The sequence below is a fragment of the Leopardus geoffroyi genome, chromosome A3 (assembly GCF_018350155.1).
Source record: "Leopardus geoffroyi isolate Oge1 chromosome A3, O.geoffroyi_Oge1_pat1.0, whole genome shotgun sequence".
NCBI classification, from domain to species: Eukaryota; Metazoa; Chordata; class Mammalia; order Carnivora; family Felidae; genus Leopardus; species Leopardus geoffroyi.
Genome location: NC_059336.1, coordinates 62,691,858 through 62,713,990, shown reverse-complemented (window position 1 = coordinate 62,713,990; position 22,133 = coordinate 62,691,858). Strand labels below are relative to the sequence as shown.

Here is a 22,133-nt window from a genome sequence, read left to right as displayed (position 1 = left end):
AGGCCGGCAGGCCCTGCTTCCCCCACCCCCATCCTTGAAGACACCCTCTCTTAACCTCCATTGGCTTTTTTTGTGGTTGTTTGGCTATCATTTTGTTCTTCATTTCTTATTTTATTGCACTGTGATGAATGAAGATGGTCTGATTATTATTTTGAGGAGGGAGGATGTGTTAATATTTCTTTTGTAGTGGAGCCTATGGTCAACTTTGTGAATGTGTACTCTTCTCTTAAAATGCAGTTCTAGGGGTGCCTGGGTGGTGCAGTTGGTTAAGCGTCCTCCTCTTGATCTCGGCTCAGGTCATGATCTCACAGTTCCTGAGTTCGAGCCCCACATCCAGCTCTGTGCTGACAGCTCAGAGCCTGGAGCCTGGTTCAAATTCTGGGTCTCTCTCTCTCTGCCCCTCCCCCACTCATACTCTGTCTCTGTCTCTCTCAAAAATTAAAAAAAAAATTTTTTTTAAATAATAAAGTCTTTATAAATAAAAAATATGAAAGCATTGACATTTAAAACTCAGCAGATGAGCTGAATAGTAGAATACTACAACTAAATAGAAAAACAGTAAACTGGAAGATTAGGCAGAATGTTCCCAGAATGCAGAACAAAGGGAAATGGGGAAAAGAAAGAAAAGTTCAATGACATGCAGATAAGATCTAAAAATTCTAACATTCATCAAAAAAATTTTTCAGAAACTGATAATAGAATTGATGAGAAACAAAAAAAAAAACAAACAAACAAGAGGTGCCTGGGTGGCACAGTCGGTTGAGCGTCCAACTTTGGCTCAGGTCATGATCTCACAGTCCGTGAGTTTGAGCCCCACATCAGGCTCTGGGCTGATAGCTCAGAGCCTCAAGCCTGCTTCTGATTCTGTGTTTCCCTGTCTCTCTGCTCCTCCCCCACTCATGCTCTATCTCTCTCACTCTCAAAAATGAATAAATGTTAAAAAGAAATTAAAAAAGAAACCAAAAGAATTTCCCAGATCTGAAGAATGACACACACATACACACACAAATACACAAAGAATAATTCCCCCCAAAGTGTATGGAATATAAGAAATAATAGCAAGTTAATACATTAGGAAAACATTAAGACATCTAAGTATTGCCTGTATAAAATTTTTAAATAATGATCTAAACAAAATCAACAAAGAAGTTGCCAGTAGGGAATTCCAGAAGGAAGTTGAAACTTGCCCAGATTCCTTTGTTCTTGTCTTAGGTTCTAGGGGTAGATATAGATGCTGTTTAACAATACACATTATTGGGGCACCTGAGTGGCTCAGTCGGTTAAGTGCCCAACTTTGGCTCAGGTCATGATCTCACAGTTCATGAGTTCAAGCCCTACTTCAGGTTCCTTGCTGATAGCGTGGAGCCTGCTTGGGATTCTCTCTCCCCTCTCTCTCTGCCTCACCCCTGCTCTCTCTCAAAATAAATAAACTTAAAAAAAATAATACACATAATTAGAAATCTACAAATTTAAATCAGTGCATGTCTTTAAAGAATAACCCGGGGGTGCCTGGGTGGCTCAGTTGGTTAAGTGTCCGACTTCAGCTCAGGTCATGATCTCACGGTCTGTGAGTTTGAGCCCCGCGTCAGGCTCTGTGCTGACAGCTCAGAGCCTGGAGCCTGCTTCGGATTCTGTGTCTCCCTCTCTCTTTGCCCCCTCCCCACTCATGCTTTGTCTCTCTCTGTCTCAAAGATAAATAAAAACATTAAAAAAATTAAAAAAAAAAAAAGAATAACCTGTAGATACATAGGAATAGAATGTAGAAGGAGAAATGGATCCAAGAAAACATAATCAAAAGCCAGATTCGTAGACATGACTAGCTATCTCCCAAGCATCATTTACTACCTTCCAGTTAAGAGCCAGAGTTTTGTGTGAGGATCCCACCCCTCCCCCATGGCCACAGACTCTGGGGGCTGCCTACTCCATCTCCAGCTTCAAGTACAAATCTTAATTAACTAAATCAGAGTATCTACTCCCTCTGCCCCAATAATTGGTTCAGGTGTGGACATGTGAGCCTTAGATCACCAGTAAACACACCTGGTTCTCAGCTGAGGGCAATTTTGCCTGCCTCCCCACCCTGAGACTTTCTGCAATGTCTAGAGAAATTTTTCGTTGTCCCAATGGGAAGAGCTCTGGCATGTAGTAGAGAGAAGCCATGGAAGTGTTGAACAACCTACAGTGCAAAGGACAGCCCTCTGCAACAATTATTCAGCCCAAAATGTCCATGATGCCAAGGTAGAGAACCCCTGGTCTAAAGGAAAAATTATGGATACTTTACATCCCTTGACCCCTCAAGGAAGCAGCCTTGGGATGAAGCTGTTGCTGCAGATAGCAGATCTGAGGGATGGAAAGAATCAGGGTCCATGATGACACCACTAGTCACAGGCTCATTCTCCCGCTGGGTATCCAGTTACCTGAGCCTTTCTTTAACTCTCTGTTGGTTAAGCCACTGTTTAACTGGGGTGTCTGTTACTCGCAGCCACAAGCATCCTGATAAACTAGGAAAGAAAGAAAAGAAAAGAGAACACAAAGAAAAGGAATGTATGTAGACAGAATAATGCCCCACGCTCCCATCCACCCCCCCACCAAAGACCTCCACGTCCTAATCCCCAGAATTTGTGATTATGTCACCTTGCATGATGAAAGATACTTTTGCAGATGTGATTATATTAAGAGGTTAGAGATGGAGGGACTATCCTGGGTTATCTGAGTGGGTCTAATGTAATCACAAAGGTTCTTATAAGGGAAAGAGGGAGGCGGGAGCAGCACAGGGAGAGAGATGTGACAAGGAGAGCAGAGGGTTGAGTGATGTCCTTTAGCGATGGAGGAAGGGCCTTGAGCCTAGAAACACAGGTGGCTTCTAGGAGCTGGGAAAGAAAAGGAACACAGATTCTCTCCTCTAGTCCCCAGAAAAAAAATGCAGCTCTGACAATATTTTAATTTTAGCCCACAAGACCCATTCAGACTTCTCATGTACAGAACTGTAAGATAATAAATGTGTGTCATTGTAAGCCCCTCTAAGTTTGTAGTAACTTGTTTTAGCAGCAATAGGAAACTTAACACAGCATGGCAATTAGAAAACCCAAAATAAGATGGCAGGAGTACGTACAAACATAGCAATAATTACACAAATATGAAAGAGTTGACTACCTATTAAATAACAGAGGCTCTCAGTCTGGAGATTTTTTTTTTAATTAATTAATTTATTTTGAGAGAGAGAGTGCATGCATGGGAAGGGCAGAGAGAGAGAGGAGAGAGAGAATCCCAAGCAGGCTCTGCATTGTCAGCATGGAGCCTGACGCAGGGCTCAATCCCACAAACCATGAGATCATGACCTGAGCCGAAATCAAGAGTCAGATGTTTAACTGAGCCACCCAAGTGCCCCTAGATGAGATTTTTAAACTCCAGCTATGTGCCATGGGTGAGAAAACACACTCACCTTTGATGGGAGGAGTTGCAAAGTCACACTGCAAGGGGTATGGATTTGAGAAAGGAAGGAGTTACTCTGGCATCTTTTTTTTTTTTTTAAGTAATCTCTCCACCCATCGGGGGGCTCAAACTCACAACCCCGAAATGAAGAGTCGCATGCTCTACTGACTAGGCCAGCCAGAGGCCCTGTGGCTTCTTTTTGATCAACTTATAATACCTGGAAAATATACAAACATATCAAGATATAGCAATATTAATAACATATCGATTAATATTCACATAATAAAGTTGAAGTCAAAGTGAAAGAAAACTAAGAGGAAATAGTTCATATTGACAAACACTACAACAAAAAGGTAAAATAGTCTTAAAGCTCTTTACATCTAACAACATAGATTCAAAATGTGTAAAGTAAAATCTGCTGAAAGTACAAGGAGAAACTGACCAAAAACTACCCTGGAGACTTCAATGTGCTTCTCTAAGAAACCAAAATATTAAGCAGTTCAGTTTTTAAAAATAAGGATAATGACTATTTGGGTAACACAGTAGGTTGATCTAATAGAAACATTCAGAACTGCATTTTTAAAAAGTTTTTGTGTACTTATTTTGAGAGAGAGAGCGTGCACGCAAAAGTCGGGGAGAGACAAAGAGGAGAGACAGAATCCCAACCAGGCTCAGCGCCACTAGTACAGAGCCTGATACAGGGCTCAAACTCCCAAACCATGAGATCATGACCAGAGCTGAAATCAAGAGTCAGATGCTTAACTGACTGCACGACCCAGGCACCCCTGGAACTGTATTTCTTGTTAATATTTATTTATTTATTGGGAAAGCACAATCAGGAGAGGGGCAGAGAGAGGGGGACAGAGGATCTGAAGCGGGCTCTGCACTGTCTGACAGCCTGACAGCAGCAAGCCCGATGTGGGGTTCGAACTTACGAACTATGAAATCATGACCTGAGCTGAAGTTGGACACTTGGCCAGCTGAGCCACCCAGGTGCCCCATGCATTTTAAGAGAATACACATTCACACAGTTGACCATAGGCTCAGCTGCAAAGGAAATATTAACACATCCCCCCACCCAAAGATACTAATCAGACCATCTTCACTCACCACAGTGCAATAAAATAAGAAATGAAGAACAAAATGATAGCCAAACAACCACAAAAAAAGCCAACGACAAATATAAATCAACCGTATGTCTAGAAATTTCAAAACAGACTTGTAAAAAACTTCAAGAGATGGCAGGTCCAGAGCATAGATTTCCAAATAACCAATACAGCTCATAATCTAGCCCTCCTATTTACATAAGGCTATTTGTTCTCAAAGATTTGCTGACTTATATGAAAGTGTGGGAAAGTGGGAGAGTCAGGGAGGCAAAGACAGGCAAGACCCAGAGGGCCGGGAAAGGGATTGGCTGGAACAACCGGTTCTGTCCATCTGGAGATTGTAGGGATCTGACAGTTATCAACAGCCGGGTTTACCAAAGCCTAGAAGCATCTACTGAACTCACTGACTTAGACAGGGGAGTCACTGGCATCCAGGGGAGGCCAGAGCAAGGCACCGGCAGGGAGGACAGTTTCTAGGAGCTTTGTTCCCAGCGCAGATGCCGTTTGCTTCTGATTCCGTGGTGCCAATGAGCTCCTGTGTGCAGAGGGGAGAGGTGGCCACTGCAGGTAGAGGTCTAGAAACTAGAAAGAGCCCTCAGGTCAACATGTAGGAGGATTCCGGCTGGCTGTGACTAAACAATGCCAAAACACCCAAATAAAATGGGAACTGTCATTTTTCTAAACTTTGGAGTCAAATGGTGCCCAACACTCAAACTAGGAAGGTTGCCAATTGAACAGATGTGGGTTTTTTTTATTATTATTATCTATACAGCACAAACTACAGGGCTTATTTGACAGTTACCATATAGCGGATTACTTAGCCTATGTTTAGGATTCATCTGGATAGCTCAGACCCCAAACATTCCACTTGTAGCCTCAATTATTCACGTTATTTGACTACATAAATTAAAACACAGGATAACTACCCTTCTTTCCTTTGTACTATGTAACAGAACACCTGTTGGGCTGAAATTTTTTTCCCTTTAAAAAAATTTCTTTTTAATATTTATTTTTGAGGGGGGTGGGAAGGGACAGAGAGAGAGAGGGAGGCACAGAATCAGAAGCAGGCTCCAGGCTCTGAGCTGTCAGTACTCCGAAGCGGGGCTCGAACTCACAAACCACACAATCACAACCTGAGCCGAAGTGGACACTTAGCCGACTGAGCCACCCGGGTGCTCCTGAAGTTTTTTTCCTTTTAGTGTGAATTCATTCATGCCCTTATCCACACACCTACCTATCCATCCAGTTAACAAACATCCAAAGCAAACCTAATATATCATAGATTCCTGTCGCTTCAAGTGTCACTGTTCACATCTCCTCTGGATTACTTCTAGACAAGACAAAGAATACGGTTTCAGGTGTCATGGTGCCAAACTATATTCCAGAAAAACATGCTTATCAAAAAAAAGTTCAAAATAAATAACTAAAAAGAAAGAGGAGGGTGAAAGAGGGAAAAAGAGGTGGGGTGGAGAGGAAACAGGGGTGAGGGGTGCTCCCATCAGAGGTGGGTGGCATCCTTCTTGCCTCTCTGACTGGGGTCTGATTTGCACAGGGGATTCTGTGTGTCTGAAGGTGCTGAGAAAAACAGCCGGTCCCAGGCAGCAGGGAAGGGGCAAGGTGAGCTAGGAGGGCAGGAGCAGGAGGAGTTTGAATTTTTTTTTAATGTTTATATTTATTTATTTTGAGAGAGGGGGGAGGGGCAGCGAGGAAGGAAGAGAGACAATCCCAAGCAGGCTCTGCATTGACAGCACAGAGCTCTATCCCACCAACAGTGAGATCATGACCCGAGCCAAAAGCCAGAGCCAGGAGCAGATGCTTAACGGACTGAGCCACCCAAGCGCCTGAGTTTGAACTTCTTAAACTCTATAATCTGGATTCTGCTGTCAGTGCCTGAGCTATTTTCCTCCTGCCCCATCTACCACCTCCCCACCTCACCCTCCTCCAACACAAAAGCACATTTTTTCCTAAGAATTCTGAGTCCGTAAGGAAAAAGAAGAGAGCAGGTGTCCGGTTGTCTTCCCCTGCCCCGCACCCCCACCCGGATCTCCTGTTTCAAGCCGCCGGCACTGGTACAGGTTTGTCCGCCCACCCCATCCCCGGACCCGGAGATTCCTGAGGGCTGGGACACCGAGTGCCCGGTTCTTCATCTGCAAAACCCTCACAGAATTGTCTTGTGACTTGAGTATGTCCCTAAGACACAGCAGGAGCTCAGAACAGTGAGGACGCCTCGTCGGTGCTCTGCTGGCCACCCGCGAACGTAGGACCTGCGTGCGGGTCCGGGTCGCGCGCCGGTCCCTTCCCTGCTCTCCGCTCTCACCCAGCGTGAGTCCGAGCCCAGCGAGCAGCACTCACTAAATCTGGGGACTCTGGCCTCACCGCCGTCCTCGAGGGAAAAGGGGCTGACATCAGTCGGTGCCAGTGGTGGCCGCTGTGCAACCCTGGGATGGCTGTGTAGACATTGCCATTTCTCGGATGCGGAAACAGAGGTTTCTATCCTCGGCCAGAACCTCCGTATTCAGATGCTCGGATTTTCAAATCCTCCTTCCTCCCATCACAGTCTGTCCTTCGGGGTCTCCCTGGGGTCCAGGCGGAAAGTCTGGGTACTGGAGACTGGGCACATTAGCGATCCTGCGTCTTAGGCCCCGGCGATATGCGTGGCGCCCTAGCACGTGCAGGGGGTTGAGCCCCCAACCCGGCGGGAAGCAGGGACGCCCCCACCGCGCGCACCGCTTCCCCCGCCAGGAAGCCGCCTGGCGGAGGCTGGGCAGAGGTAGCCCGGGGAGGCGCGGGGGGGCGGCGCGGGGCCGGGACCAAAGTCCGAGAGGGACCACGCGCGGTCCGCTGCCCAGACACTGTGCAGTCGCGAGGCGGGGGGTGGGAGGGTATCCCGCCCTTTGACCCCCGGGACGCCTAGGAAGAATGTGGCCAATGGGCCGCTGGGCGGAGCCGAGCCCCTCCTATACCCGCGGGGTGCACGCGGTTCCAGATTGGGCTCCCGGGCTGCCATGGCGCGTCCCGTGAGGGTGAAGACTTGGGTAGAGGAGAACCGGGCCTCCTTCTTGCCCCCGGTCTGCAACAAGCTCCTGTGAGTCCCAGGGACGCTCCCGTCCTTCTGCCCTCTACCCTCACCTTTCCCTCCTCCGTCTGCACGCCGCATCCCTCACCACCAGTGCCCAGTTCCTTGATCCAGAAGTCTGCCATCCTCTTGTGCCTTCAGGGGAGGGGGAGGGCAAGCTGTTCCGGGTTCCACCGCCCTCATCTGTTCCTCTTTCTGGTGACTCTGCCTGGGAGATTGTGACCTTGACTTCTGAAGATGGCTGAGTGACTGAGCCTAGGAGAGATGCAGATGGCACCTCACCACCCTTTCCCTGGGCTCAGTCTCCAACCCCCAGTGACTCTCAGAAGTTTGGGGAAGTGGTTTTTCCATGCCTCAGAATTGCAGTAGAACCTGCAGGCAGAGGGTGATGTCAGAGGAGCAGCTCCTGTGGGAGGATCTTGATTTGGTGCTCTCCCCAGGCTTCTCTTTGCAGATGGACACACACCCCCACCTGGCCCTCCCCTGTGGCCCCTTCACCTCCCTCCCCTCCTCCCGGGCCCTGGGGCCCTGCCTGGTGTGCTCCCCAGCTCCCCGCTGACGCTCCCATGTCTGCAGAACATCCCCAACGGCCTGGCACCCCAAACCGCATGGCCGCAGTCACACACTTTGACAAGCTAGACACTGTGCCCAGTGTTTTTACACCCTCTCACGTAGTTCTCACACATTAGCTCCGTGAGGCAGGATTCTGGTAACTCTCCCAGTATCCCACAGCTAGTGCGGGATGGGATCCAGACTCCAGCCCATGGAAGGGCTCGACTCTGAAATCCACGCTCTAGGTCACTGTGCAGCATTGCCACGGCTCATGGCCAACATCCCCCTCAAAGCAGCGTGTCTTCTACCACTGATGTTGCTCTCACCCCTTTCCTCCACTTCATCTCTGTGCAGCCTGGTTGTAGGTCCCCCAGTGTGCCCTAACGGTGTCTCGCCTCCATCTACTCTTCCCCAGCCCTCTGGCCACTGCTCTGGCTCCACCCTTGTCCCTTCCAGCCTGGGTGGTAGGGACTGCCCCTGCCTCCAGCCCCCCACCCCAGCATGGCCTCCAACACGGCCCAGTATTAACAATCACAAAAGGCAGGCCCTGCCTTTATTCATTCAGCAGGTATTCACTGAGTACTTAGTACATGCCAGGTCCTGTTCTGGACACTGGAGATGCAGCAGAAAACAAACTGACAGTCACTTCCTGGTGACACTGACATTCCGTGAGAGGAGGCAACCAATAAATACAAACAGACAAGGGGTGGAGGCTGGCAGGCATAATGGGCCACAGGGTGGAATAGAGCTGTGGGCCCTCCACTGTGTTTGCTAGGGCAGTCAGGAAGTGTCTGCTCCAGGCCTCTCCTAGCTCCAGGTGGCTTGGTGGCAAACTTTGCCTTCCTTGGCTTCTGCTGCATCACATTGATCTCTGTCCTCATCTTTGCAGGGCACTCTTCCTGTCAATGTGTCTGTGTCTAAATCTCTCCCCTTTTAATAAGGATTAGAGGCCTACCCTACTCCAGGGTGACCTCATCGTGGCTTAACCAGTTATATCTGCAATGACTCTAGTTCAAAATTAGGTTACATTCTGAGGTCCTGGGGGTGAGACTTCAACATATGAATTTGGGGTCAGGTGGGGGAGGGGGTCATATGAAATTGCTGGGGGGTTTTGAGCAGAGGAGAGACATGATCTGGCTGATGGGTTGAAATAGTTTTTGAGTGGGCTCATTCAAGGACTTTCCATATGTACCTAAATTATACAAAGTTGATTTGAAAAAGAAAAACTTTCCTAGGCTTCCTGGCACCCCTCAGGCCAAGATCAAACTGCTTAGCTGAGCTTTTGTGGCCTGGGGTGACCTGGTTCCACCTTCTTGTCATTGCTCCCCAAGACCACGCCCACACCACCAAGACCCCCAACACTTCCAGTCTCAGGCTATCTGCATCCAGCTTTCCCCTCCACTCCTTTCCCTAATTGCCTCACAGCTTCAAGCCAGCAGTTTCCAGGAGCAGAGAGTCTGTCTCATAATCAGACAGCTTGGGGAGAGGGGGTTAGATAAAGGTCATTTTACCCCTCCACTGCCCCCAGGCCCAGGAAGTGGTGCCTGTGGTTTGCTCTCCTGTAATTGGAGATCTTGAACAAGGCCAGGGATCCTGGTTGACGAAGCAATCGATCCACCACCATGCTGCTCCCCCAACTAGGTCAGAGGATGTTGGGGACACACACACAAATACACTGAGACACAGATACAGAAGGACACAGGTACACACGTATAATCTCAGACACACATACATACACTCTTGGGTAAACAAGGCCATACTGGGATGACAGGGGAGGGGGACAAATGTCAGAGATTACAGGGACAATGATGCAGAAACAGCCCTGTCACCTCTCCCAGGTGTACCCAAGCTCCTTTCAGGCCCCCCATAGGCCCCGGCACCCCTCCTGTCCTGTCCCACGAGCTGATTCAGGACCTCTCCCCCTTGTCTATTGCAGGCACCAGGAGCAGCTCAAAGTCATGTTCGTCGGGGGCCCCAACATCAGGAAGGACTACCACATCGAGGAGGGTGAGGAGGTAGGCCTTCTACTGCCCCCCCTTTTTTAATAGCCCTGAAGGAGGGGGACACTTCCCAAGCAGGAGCCAGAACCTGTGGACAGAGAGGAGGTGGTCAGATGGCTGATGGATGAAGGGGGCTTGATTGAAATCACAGGACAAAACTGCTGCCTGGAAGTTAGGGATACACAGTGGCACATCTAACAGCTCCGTGCTCCAACTCTGCTGGGGGAGCCCCCAGAAACAGCCCGGACTCTGTGGGTATGAGAGGGAGGCTCTAACTGTTGGGCATCACCCCTGGTCCTGGACACAGGGGCCGTCCATGTGCCAGGTGGGAAGTCCTGATCCCCTCTTCCTAAAATCTGAATATGAAAGATTGGCCTCCCAACTGAGACCTGCATGCTGAGAGGGACCTGGGTGCTCCACTCTGGTCTCAGGAGCCTAGTTCTCCGGGAAGGTTTGGGGCCGGGAGGCCCCCTCCTTATCTAGAGGGCCAAAGACATATCAGTTCCTAGGAGCTGTTTGACAGAGGGGAAGGTTGGGTGGGGGGAATTTGCACCGAATACCCTTTTGTACCTTGAATTTTGAACTGTGTTTCTGTACTGCCTACCTACCCGAAAGTGAACAAACAAAAGTAAAATTAAAAGAAAAAGACGAAGGGTGCCTGGGTGGCTCAGTAGGTTAAGCGCCCGTCTTCAGCTCAGGTCATGATCTCGCAGTTCATGAGTTCGAGCCCTGCATCCAGCTCTGTGCTGACAGCTCAGAGTCTGGAGCCTGCTTCGGATTCTGTGTCTCCCTGTCTCTCTGCCCCTCCCCCACGCGCACTCTGTCCCTCTTTCTCTCTCTCAAAAATAAATCAATAAATAAATAAACATTAAAAAAAATTAAAAAGAAAAAGATTCTCTCTCTCCCTCTCCCTATACCCCTCTCCAGTGCCCTCTCTCGCTCTCTCTCTCTCTCAAAAAAAAAAAAAAAAAAAAAAAAAGGAAGAAAAAGATGGGCCCCCTTAAAGAGGGACACAAGTGGGTTTCCAGCTCTCAGGATCTCTGGTGACAAAAGATCAGGATAGGGAACACCCACCCACCTCCTAAGGGCCCTGATGCGGGGGTTCAAGGTTCAGAGTCCAGCCTCCACCCCCACTGCTGGCCTCTCAGCCACAGCCAGAACTGGAAGGAGCACAGGAGAATCTTTCACTCAACAAATATTTACAGAACACCTGGGGGGGGGGGGGGGGCAGGGAGGGGGGTAAGGACCCCGGGCCAACAGAAGCAGCCTTGCAAAGCAGGCCAGCCCTTCACCTCTCCTAGCTCTCCTAGCCTAGCCACCTGCTAGCCACCTGCTTCTCAGCACACCTCACGGGAAACTGTTTTCCTCTGTGGGAAAAATCAGCAGGAAATTCCTCAAAGACAAGACAGGATGGGATTGGGAGTGGCCACCAGGGGGGAAACTAGGCCTGTTGCAGGGTTTCTTTGCCTGCCTCGGTGAGCCTCGGGCCCCTCATCTGGTTTTCCAGAGGTTTCTGCTCAATTAGCCCTGGTGTCAGTGCCCACCTTTCCTTTCTCCCTCCCTCTTTCCTTCCCCTGGCCCCTCCCACCTCTACCCCATACCGCACTTTTGGGTCTCCCCAAGCTGCTCTGGTAGTACAGATGGGTGTCCACTGAGAGGCCCAGGCCAAGCAGTGATCAAGCAGAATGGCTAGCAGATGAGGAGGGCTGGCCTGAGTAGGTGTCCCCTCTCAGGAGGGACACTCAGGTGACTGGGAGGAATTTGGCTCGAAGTGGGTTTGTGAAAGCTTGTTCTCATCCTAAAGTTGGGGAGAGCACCAGCCACAGGCCCTGGGAGGCTGCAGAGCTGAGGGTCAGCATCTTCTCTGCTCCTAACCTATCCTCACCCAGGCTGTGCTATGGGAGCCGCCCGAGGACCAGGGTCCAGGCTCCTCCTTGCTGAGAAAAAAGGCATCCCTGAGCCACATTTTCTTCCTTGCTGAGCTCAGGCTTCTGCAACAGCCCTTCAGGGTCCCCAGCTTCACCCACCACATGTATTCCATTTACCCCGCTACTTCTCTTGAGAGGCACAGATACAAGGGGGTCAGCCAGACCTGGGCTGAAGGCTCTGCCTCTTATCACCCATGTGATCTTAGGCAGGTCACATCATGCCACCTCTCTGAGCCTGTTTCCTTGCAGCACATGGGGACACTGGCCCCTGCCTGGTGGAAGGATTCAGTATGTGTAAAGTATGTGCGCAGAGCCCGGTGCAGAGAAGGTGCTTAAGACACACAGCCTCTCTAGGGGCGCCTGGGTGGCTCAGTCGGTTGGGCATCCAATTTCAACTCAGGTCATGATTTTGTGGTTCCTGAGTTCAAGCCCTGCCTTGGGCTCTGCTGACAGCTCAGAACCTGGAGCCTGCTTCTGTCTCCGCTTCTCTTCTGTGCCCCGCCCCCTCCCCAGCTCATGCTCTGTCTCTCAAAAATGAATACACGTTAAAATAAAATGTTAAGACACATGGGCTCTCTGGACCCCAGCCCCCGTAAGGCCTTGGAAGCCAGATCTGATTTAATATCTGCCTGAGCAGATACAGTTAGTCTTCTTGCTAGCCCCAGGTCCCAAACATCATTTACTTCCAAGTGGAACATAATTCTTTTTGGATTGCCCATGGCTGCTTGGAATTTTCTGCTGCTCAGGACCTGCACCTCTGCTCCAGGCTAGGCCTGTCCCTCATCATAGGGAAGGCGTCTGGGCAGAGAGGCAAGACGCCACTTCCTTCCTATGTTTTTGTTTGAGGGCTGCTGACACTTCATAGCCTGCCTGGAAAGGGCTTGAATCTGGCCTAGACCATCACTCCAGATCCTACCTCCATCCCAGCTTTCCCTGATATTTGCAGGCTTAAGGTCTGTGGCCCCCTCCCTGTTTGCTCTTCCTCCATCTGTGGAAGGACCCTCCCCTCCCGCACAGGGGCTTTCTCCCAACTGGGGTGGGGGCAGTTGTTACAGAATTGCTCCCTAAGGGAGCCTAGTAGGTTTTTTATTTGTTTAAATGTGTCTGGGTTTTTTTAAAATAATAAAAGTAAATATTGCTTATTGTAGAAAACATACAAAATACAGAAAAGACAAATGTGTACCTCATTCAGAATGCCACCATTCAGGAGACCAACTGTGAACACGCATTTATACATCCATCACTGCATAATTTGAATCCTGCTAGGTGTGGTTTTGAATCTTGCTTTTAACATACATTAAGCATTCACCATTTTCCCATTTTATTCAGTTATTCAAAAACATAGTTTTTAAGGGCGCCTGGGTGGCTCAGTCGGTTAAGCATCTGACTTCAGCTTGGGTCACGATCTCACAGTTTGTGAGTTCGAGCCCCACGTCAGGCTCTGTGCCGACAGCTCAGAGCCTGGATCCTGCTTTGGATTCTGTGTCTCCCTCTCTCTCTGCCTCTCCTAGCTTGTGCTCTGTGTCTCTCTCTCTCAAAAATAAATAAACATTAAAAAAAATAGTTTTTAATAGCTATATAATGTTCTGTATTTTGACTCTATCATAAAAGAGTGGCATTTCCCCTATTATTATGATTAGCATTCTTGTTGCTACTCCCGCACCACTAATATTAACAGCTAGAGGTTTATTGAGTGCTATGTGCTAGGTACATCGGTGCACAGCACCCTGGGCAGAATTCACAACAACGTCCTGCGTAGATACTGTCATTTTATGAAGGAAGAAATGTAGGCACAGAGAGACTAACTGAATTGACCAAGGGTACACGGGGACCTGGCTGAGCTGAGGGCCAGGTGACATTGGAATCTATGCTTTTAACTACGATGCCCTGCGATCAAACAGCCATGTTTATACACCAGGAGAGAGGTGCCTTTATGAATCGCTGCAGCCACCTTCATAGAGACAGAAATGCTAGGGCAAGAGTGCAAAGCGGCCAACTGTCCTGGACTTTCCTGGTTTCAGCACTGCGGGTCCTGCATCCCCAGAAGCCCCTCAGGCCACTGCGCACGGGTGTGAGCGGTGGGGGTTCTCCCTGCCCATTGCCAGACTGCCTATCAGAGGGGTGACACCACCTCACCACGTTTCTCTAGTTTCCCTGCGCTTGCCTTGATTTCTCTTAGTAGATACAGTGACAGGAACCTCTAACTGCTTACATGATAACAGTAGTTATTAATAACACCCCTTCAACTGTTTGGCTGGGGCTTTTAACACCTGTGCCATGTGGGACTGGTGGAGAAAAAACATGCCTGCCTCCTACTCCCCGTGCCTTGGGGTGATCTCAGTAAACACATTATTTAGGAATTTAGGATGGAATAGAAAAAACATAGTAGGGACCCCCAGGGAGATAGGAGGTGAGTGCTCCCATCCCCACAGCCACCTGCCCCCCGCAAGCTTCCTGGCTTCCTGCTGGCCTGCCATTTACACAGCCCAACTCCAAAGGCATTTGAACAGACTGCCCTGCCCGCCATGTGGGGGGTATCACGGTGGCCAGAGGAGCCAGCACAAGCTCCAGAGCTACACACAGACTCAGGTCCAAAGTGTAGCTCCAGGACTAACTGGGCGACCTTGGGCAGGTTGCTTCACTCTGAGCCTTTTTCTTTTTTTCCTTTCTATAGAAAATGGGGCTAATAATACCTTTGGAAGCTGTGGTAAAGATTTCTGATAATGTATATGAGAGTGCTTGCACAGACCCTGGGGCACAGTAAGGGGGCGCTTCTCCTTACCTGAAGGGCTCACTGAATTCCCCAGTGAGCATCTCAGCCAGCCTCCTGCCCCCACACCAGAAACCAGCTATTCTGTCCCAGGTACTTCAGTCATCACTTGCATATCAAGATGTGATCCTGTGTGTCCCCAGCACACCCATCTGTAGCATGTGTCAGGGGAGGCTGGGGGCTCGGGGCAGGAGTGACAGAACTGCTCATAAAGGTCTTCAGGAAGTTTCTCAAGTTTCCGGGTCAGAACTCCAGCCAAGGACCTGGAAGAGGGATGGGGGAGGGTCTGAGCCTGTCTGCTGTCCTGTCCCACAGGTGTTTTACCAGTTCAAGGGCGACATGGTTCTTCAAGTCCTGGAGCGAGGAAAACACCGGGATGTGACCATTCGGCAGGGAGAAGTGAGGCTGGGCCCCAGGGGACGGGTGGTGAAGGACCACGGAGCAGAAACCCATTGTCCACTCATCCTGACTTTTGTTGGAGTGTGTCCTCCCTGCCCTGTCCGGCCTCCCTTCCTGGTCCTCGGGCCCTTCCTCCTGTGAACTTTCCATCCTCCGTAAGGTCTGACATTCCCTCCAGTTCCCAGCTGGAGGCTGGCAGAGAGGTGGGCTGGGTGGACCCTGTGGGTCGGTTGGGGAGGCCAGGACACTGCGGGCATCAAGGTCTCTGGGAGGGGATTGCATCCTTGCTGTCACCTTGTCCCTACCACTGCAGATATTCCTCCTGCCCGCTGGGGTACCCCACTCTCCGCAGAGGTTTGCTGACACTGTGGGGCTGGTCATTGAACGGAGACGGCTGAAAACCGAGCTAGATGGGCTCAGGTAAATGGGCCTTGTCTGGGGGTCTTGGACAGAGACAGGGGGCAAGCAGCAGAGGAAAGAACACTAGACGGACCTGAGAAAGCACTTCCTGGCCACTGAGAGGGTTGGAAGCAGTGCAGCCCCTGTTTGCTGGCTGACGGGGACAGGGTAGGGGAGGTGGTGGCGTGCAGTTGATGATGGGGTTAGGGAAGGATGCCCTCTTGACCTCCTGGGAGCCCATTCAGCCTAAAGGCTCCGGCTGGGACCGGAACCTGTGCTTCCCACACTGAGGTCTGCAGGGATTTGGGAGTGGGGATGCCAAAGTCAGAGCCCCCTGGCCAGGGCAGCCAGGCACACTGCTGCTCCTCCCAGCCTCCAACCCCAGGATTTATTCAGTCTCTGCCAGGATGCCCTTGGCTTATTTCTCTACCCCAGCTCATGCCACAACCAGTGCTAACATGTGTATGACACTTGCTAGAGCACCAGGCAGGTGCTTCAGGTGTATTTATCCATCTAACCCACCAGGGATCCTATGGGGTAGGTACTGTTATCATCTGTACTTTATAGACAAAGAGACTGGGCACAGGGAAGTTGAGTTTGCTAGAAAGTGGAAGAGCTGACATAGTAGAGAAATAGGAAATTAGGGTCAGGACAATCTAGATAGGAGCGTGAGTAATCACCAAGGAAGGGAGGGGCCTGGGTGGCTCGGTCAGTTGAGCATCTGACTTCGGCTCAGGTCGTGATCTCGTGGTTCGTGGGTTTGAGCCCTGCATCAGGCTGTGCACTGACAGTGCAGAGCCTGCTTGGAATTCTCTCTCTCTCCCTCTCTCTGCCCTTCCCCTGCTTGTGCTCTCTCTCTCTCAAATAAATAAATAAATAAATTAATTAATTAATTAAAATTTAAAAATAAATAAATAAAACTGAAGGAAAAAAATTTAAAAAAAAGCACCAAGGAAGGGACAAACACCATTGCTGAGGGGGGGCACTCTTTCTATAGCTGAGTTCCCACTGGGTTCCAATCAGTCACCTAGTTATTATCTGATGCAGCCTGTGGCTCAGAAGGACACAGATTTGTCCAAAAGCTAAACTATTTTTTTTTGTTTTTTAATTAAGAAAATTAAAATTTCTCAACAAATTCCTGAGATCAGGATACTTTGCCCCGTATTTTCTGTTACAATGGATATTTTTTAATGCTTCCCTTTTTTCTAATCACCTGTCTTGAAATCAGGAAAAGTAAAAGAAAGCAAATAAACAAAGTTAAAATTACTTGTCAGGAAAGGGGTAAATTTTGTTATGTGAATGATATCTCAATAAAACAAATAATAATAAAGAGAAAACCAAGGCGCCTGGGTGGCTCAGTCGATTAAGCGTCCCACTCTTGGTTTCAGTTCAGGTCATGATCTCACACTTTGTGAGTTCCAGCCCCACATCAGGCTTCAAGCTGACAGCTCAGAGCCTGCTTGGGATTCTTTCTCTGCCTCTACCCTCCCTGCTTGCTCTCTCTCAAAACAAATTTAAAAAAATTTTTTTTTATTCTCTCTCTCTCTCTCTCTCTCCCTCTCTCACTCTCATTCTCTCTCTCTCTCTCTCTCTCTCTCCCCCTCTGCCCCTCCCTGCTCAGGCATATGCTCTCTCTCTAAAAAACAACAACAAAAACCCCCTTAATGTTAGTGGTTGCATATACTGATCTACTGCATAATGGTCTGTTGTAGAAACAGAGGCCTGCCTTTCAATTCCAAAATAATTTTTCACATGGGGCTTTATATAAGGGAGTCTTTAGTGACAGAGTGGACAGTGTCCTCAGTAACATTTTTATAGCAAATTCAATAACAGATTTTATCTGGATGCCTTTTTTCCCCTTAAGATTTATTTTTAAGTAATCTCTACACCCAATGTGGGGCTCGAACCCACAGCCCCGAGGTCAAGTCACCTGCTCCACCGACTGAGCCAGCCAGGTGCCTCTGGCTACTTTTGACCCTTAGTAAAAGCCAGGGACTCAGCATTAAAATGCCACTCTGAAGGCATGCTTCCTGTGACCAGCTCCATGCCAGGATAGAACGTGAGGTGCCAGACGGGGTGGATGCAGCGCGTCTGTAAACCATGTCCCATGAGCAGGACCACTTCTCTTTTTCGGGAGGGGTTGAAAAGTGGACGGAGCTGGCCTGGGCCCTGGGAGCTGAGCCTGAGGTTAGACATTCGGTCAGCGGAAGTGCTGCACACACAGGGGCCTGACGCACAGCCCCCATCTGCTAGCGGAGGAGCTCACCGAGCCAGGCTGGGGATTGGGTGGGCTTCCAAGAGTTTCCTAGAGACTGTGCGCCCGTGCACAATGACCTCCCTCTGGAGAAGAGGTCTAGTGCTTTGCTCCAATTCTCAAAGGCATCCATTACCCTTCAAGGAGCAGGACATCTCATCTGGGGGGCATATTCTGCATGTTGGATTCTTAAGGTTCCATGCGCTCTGATCTAGAGCTCAGCAGGCAGGCAGAGCATCCAGCCACAGGCCCCGTATTCAGGCTCAGCCTTGGCTTCCTCTTTGTAATTGATGTTTTCTGTGTTTCTAAGACTCTCAGATCTTGTAATGCTATGTAATCCTTGCCAAGTTACCCAGCTTCTCTGAGCCTCACAGTTCCTATCCATTTTGTAAAGTTTGGGGAACCAGGAAGGCAAATGGGGTCAATAATACCCACTCCGGAATTTGAGGTACACGGTGCTTTTGGGAGAGCCAGGTTTGGGCAAGCAAGCATTGGCCACTAGGGTGTGCTAACAGGGTGAAGCAGGCAGCCAGCTCTGCAGGGCTAGCCGGGGTCCAGACTTCCACAAGCAGAGCCAGGCTGCCTGAGGCTATCCAGGTGAGGAGCTGGGTTGCCTGTCCTTTGCTCTGGCAGGTACTATGTGGGAGACACCACGGACGTCCTGTTTGAGAAGTGGTTCTACTGCGAGGACCTTGGCACACAGTTGGCCCCCATCATCCAGGAGTGAGCCCCCAGCCCAGCCCCTGCATCTTGCTCTCTAAGGCCCCCTGCGCCGGCTGGGAAGGGCAGACTCATCCCAGCGATACTCTGTAGAAGTAGCCCCCACATTGGAGCCATCATGCCTGGGATTTGGTGGGGGAGGTCGGCCTTCCTGGGGTGGGAGGGCCTGGGGGGGAGGAGGGGACTGCTCCATGGGGCTGGAAGCAAGGGGAACCCACAGCAAGTTGTGGGGGGCCTACGAGGGTGTGGGCTCCCACACCTGAGAGTATACGAGTATGTGTGTACATGTGTGTCTCACTGGCCACTCCTCCTCCCCATTTCTCCCTGCAGGTTCTTCAGCTCTGAGCAGCACAAAACAGGAGAGCCCATCCCTGGTGAGCCCCCTGAACCACCTTTCCCCCTCCCTCTCTGCTTTCCCAGAGTAGAATGGGTCTTGGCCCAGAGTGCCAGTCTCCTTTTGAGGACTCTGCCTAGTACCCTGAGTGTGAGATCATGGCACCAAATAGTACCCTCCACATGGCTGCTTGGGGCTTGAGCTGGCTCCAGAGCCCTTTCTGGTGATTTAGAGCTGGGACCCCTGGGCCTGCTGGGGCTGGGCAGGCTGGGCCAGAGGCCACTGACACAGCTGTGCTGTGGGTGCAGACCAGCTGCTCAAGGAACCGCCATTCCCCCTGAGCACCCGATCTGTCATGGAGCCGATGTCCCTGGAGGCCTGGCTGGATCGCCACCGCAGAGAGCTGCAGGCAGGCACACCCCTCAGCCTGTTTGGGGACACCTATGAGACACAGGTAATGAAGCCCTGGGCCACTCAGGACATCTACCTAGCAGCCCTAGGAAATGGTAACTAATCACACACACACACACACACACACACACACACACACAGAGTTTGGGAAGTTGTGACATGAACAGAGGCCTTCCTGTTTTCTCCTTGACTCAGAGAATGATGACTTTGCTATGAGTGGAGTACATGGTCTCAAGCAGTCTTTCTTTGCCTTCAGAGTAGGAGTTGCCCCATCTACTGACTAGTTCCTGAGGGTTTAGAGTTATCCCTCTATTAGGAATTCCTGAGCCTTTGGCCAGTGTTAGCCTGGGGAGCCAGAAGGAAGAGAGGTGCCTGGGGGGTGAGGGGTGGGTGGAGTGATGGACAGGGAGAGACCCACCCAAACAAAGCTGGCCTTCTTTCATTCAACATTTATTGAGTGCTTATTATGTGTCCGGCTTTGGTAGGAAAATTAGAGTCACTGCCTCGAGGAGTGTATGGTCTGATAAACAGACAAGTTCAACAATTACCATAATCACGTGGTATGTTATTTGATAGAGAAGCTTCAGCAAGCTATAGGACAATAAAGGTGGAACCCAGGCTGGGAGGGTAGTCAGGGAAGACTTCCTGGAGGAGGTGATGTGTAAGCTGCATTTTAAAGCAAACTTAGGCATTTGCAAAAGGAAGAAAGGGAGACTGAGAGCATCCCAAGTGAGGGAGAAGCATGAGTAAGGGCATGGAAGCTTGAAACAGCCTGGCACTGCAAGTAGCTGAGGTTGGCAGGAGCCAGGACAGGGGAGTGGGGGCAGCAGGCACCATTGCTAGATGGCAGGAGTAGCAAGCAGTGCCCAGGTCCTGACAGGTCTCCTGGGCTGGACAAGGTGCAAGGATTTATCCTGGAGACAACAGAGCTTCCCCCAAGCATTAAAGCAGGGAGATGACAAATCCCCCTTCAGAAAGATCACTGTACTGTGTGGGGACAGGATCAGAAGGCAAGGGCAAGCGTGGAGGCAAGGAGACCTGCTAGGAGGCTCGTGCTTGCTTGTGCTTTACCACAAGCCACTGTGCCACTGGCACATCCCTTGCTGTTTGAATTAGACATTCTCGTGGAGAGATGCTCACTGGATACAGACCTGCCCTGAAAGGTCTGGCCTGCAGACACCTGAGCTTACACGGGGCTGTGAAAGCAGGTGCACACCACAAAGCCCCTCCCAGCCCATCAGGGCAACGGCCTTCAGCACCAACTGGCCTCATGGCCCCGCCTTCCACCTCTTTCACACCCCTGCTCCCACCTGCTCCGGTTTATGGTGACAGGTATCTACTGAGTCCCACTCTGGGCCAGCAGGAGCGCAGCCTGCACAGTAGCTGTGTGCTTCCAGGTGAATGTAGGCCAAAGAGGTTCATCCCCACCCGTCTCCTTCCTCGTTCTTAGGCCAGAATCTCATGGAAGAAGGGAGGTGGGCACTCTGGGGAACTATGTGTGTGTGATACATAAGTCCACACTAGGCCGTGTACACGCAAGTGTGTGTGTCCCAAGTGTGCTCCTGGCAGTCATGCCTTCGCATGGGTCAGCAGTAGTTGTGATGGGCATCAGAGGAATCCGATGTGCATGTGTGTGTGAAAGGCAAGCATGTGTGATCCCAGATAACATGTGGGCAGCTCTGTTCATCACGGATGCAGCAGGGAAGCCTGGGCCTGGCAGCCTTCCTCTCTGAGTCCCGATCTTTGCTCTACACATGAAGATAAGGCTGTGCCTGGTGCTGTAGGCCTGGTGTCCGGGGGCCAGGTTCAAGACCATCCCCTATGTGGGGCAGAAGCAACAGAAAGATATATGTCACTTCCTACCAGGTGATTGTCCATGGACAAGGCAGCAGCAAAGGCCCAAGACAGGACGTGGATGTGTGGCTGTGGCAGTTGGCAAGTGGGGCCCCTGGGAGAGGGTGGTACATCCTTCTGCCCATGGGGACAGGCTGCTCCTGGACTTTGGACTCCCAGAGCCTGGGGCAGCTCCCAGGGCCTCCTTGCCAAGGCAGACTCAGGGACTCTTGGACAGGTGTTGAGGCCCAACAGCCTCCATTCAGTTCTCCTGCTCCTCTTTCCCAGGAGGGCTCCTCTGTGGTGACAATTGGAGAACAGCGCCTGAGCCTGGCCCCCGATGACAGCCTCTTGGTGCCAGCTGGGAATGCGTGAGTGCGCGGGAGGACTTTCCCCCAGCTGTGGGAGCCCGCTCCTTTCCCTGGGATCCTCAGGGCCCACCTGTCTGACCCCTGCCCACCCGTGTCTCCACAGGTATGCCTGGGAGCGAGGACAAGGCTCTGTGGCCCTGGCTGTGACTCAGGATCCTGCCCGCAAGAAGCCCCTGGGGTGATCCTCTGAGTGTGGCCCCAAAACAGCCTCCCCCCCACCATCAGTCTCCTGCCCTCTCTGCTGCTGCATGTACCACTGCTGAGCCACTCAGCGTCCCAGAGCTGGACCCTGGACATCATCATCATCGTCTCAGCTGAGATGCCAGGCTCTTGGGGGGCTGGTCACACCCCTTCTCCTCTAACAGCTCTCTGCTCACTGCCCTGCACAGTTCTGCTAGCTGGTCTGCTCCTTGAGGCGGGGCTGCCTCTCCATCCCTCTGTCCCCACATACTCAGCACAGCACTTGCCTGCCACCAAAAAGGCCCTCAATAAAGGCTTCCTGGTGGACACTCATGTATCCGCATGTACACAGACTGTCACTAATGGCAGAC

General features: G+C 50.7%; 1 protein-coding gene across 1 annotated transcript; it reads left to right on the top strand.

Annotated features, from left to right (window-relative positions):
• Window positions 1-7,436: 7,436 nt before the first annotated feature.
• On the top strand, window positions 7,437-22,095 carry HAAO (3-hydroxyanthranilate 3,4-dioxygenase). Its single transcript, XM_045445863.1, has 10 exons — window positions 7,437-7,620; window positions 10,100-10,178; window positions 15,177-15,260; window positions 15,574-15,680; window positions 18,547-18,636; window positions 18,964-19,007; window positions 19,276-19,421; window positions 21,245-21,313; window positions 21,500-21,582; window positions 21,686-22,095. The coding sequence occupies exons 1-10, from the start codon at window positions 7,541-7,543 to the stop codon at window positions 21,762-21,764; spliced, it is 861 nt and encodes a 286-aa protein (XP_045301819.1). The 5' UTR covers window positions 7,437-7,540; the 3' UTR covers window positions 21,765-22,095.
• The last annotated feature ends 38 nt before the right edge of the window (window positions 22,096-22,133 follow it).

Coding starts and splice junctions, on each gene's coding strand:
- HAAO (XM_045445863.1), top strand. CDS start 7,541: ATGGCGCGTCCCGTGAGGGTGAAGACTTGGGTAGAGGAGAACCGGGCC. Junction 7,621..10,099: donor CCGGTCTGCAACAAGCTCCT/GTGAGTCCCAGG, acceptor TGTCTATTGCAG/GCACCAGGAGCAGCTCAAAG. Junction 19,008..19,275: donor AACAGGAGAGCCCATCCCTG/GTGAGCCCCCTG, acceptor CTGTGGGTGCAG/ACCAGCTGCTCAAGGAACCG.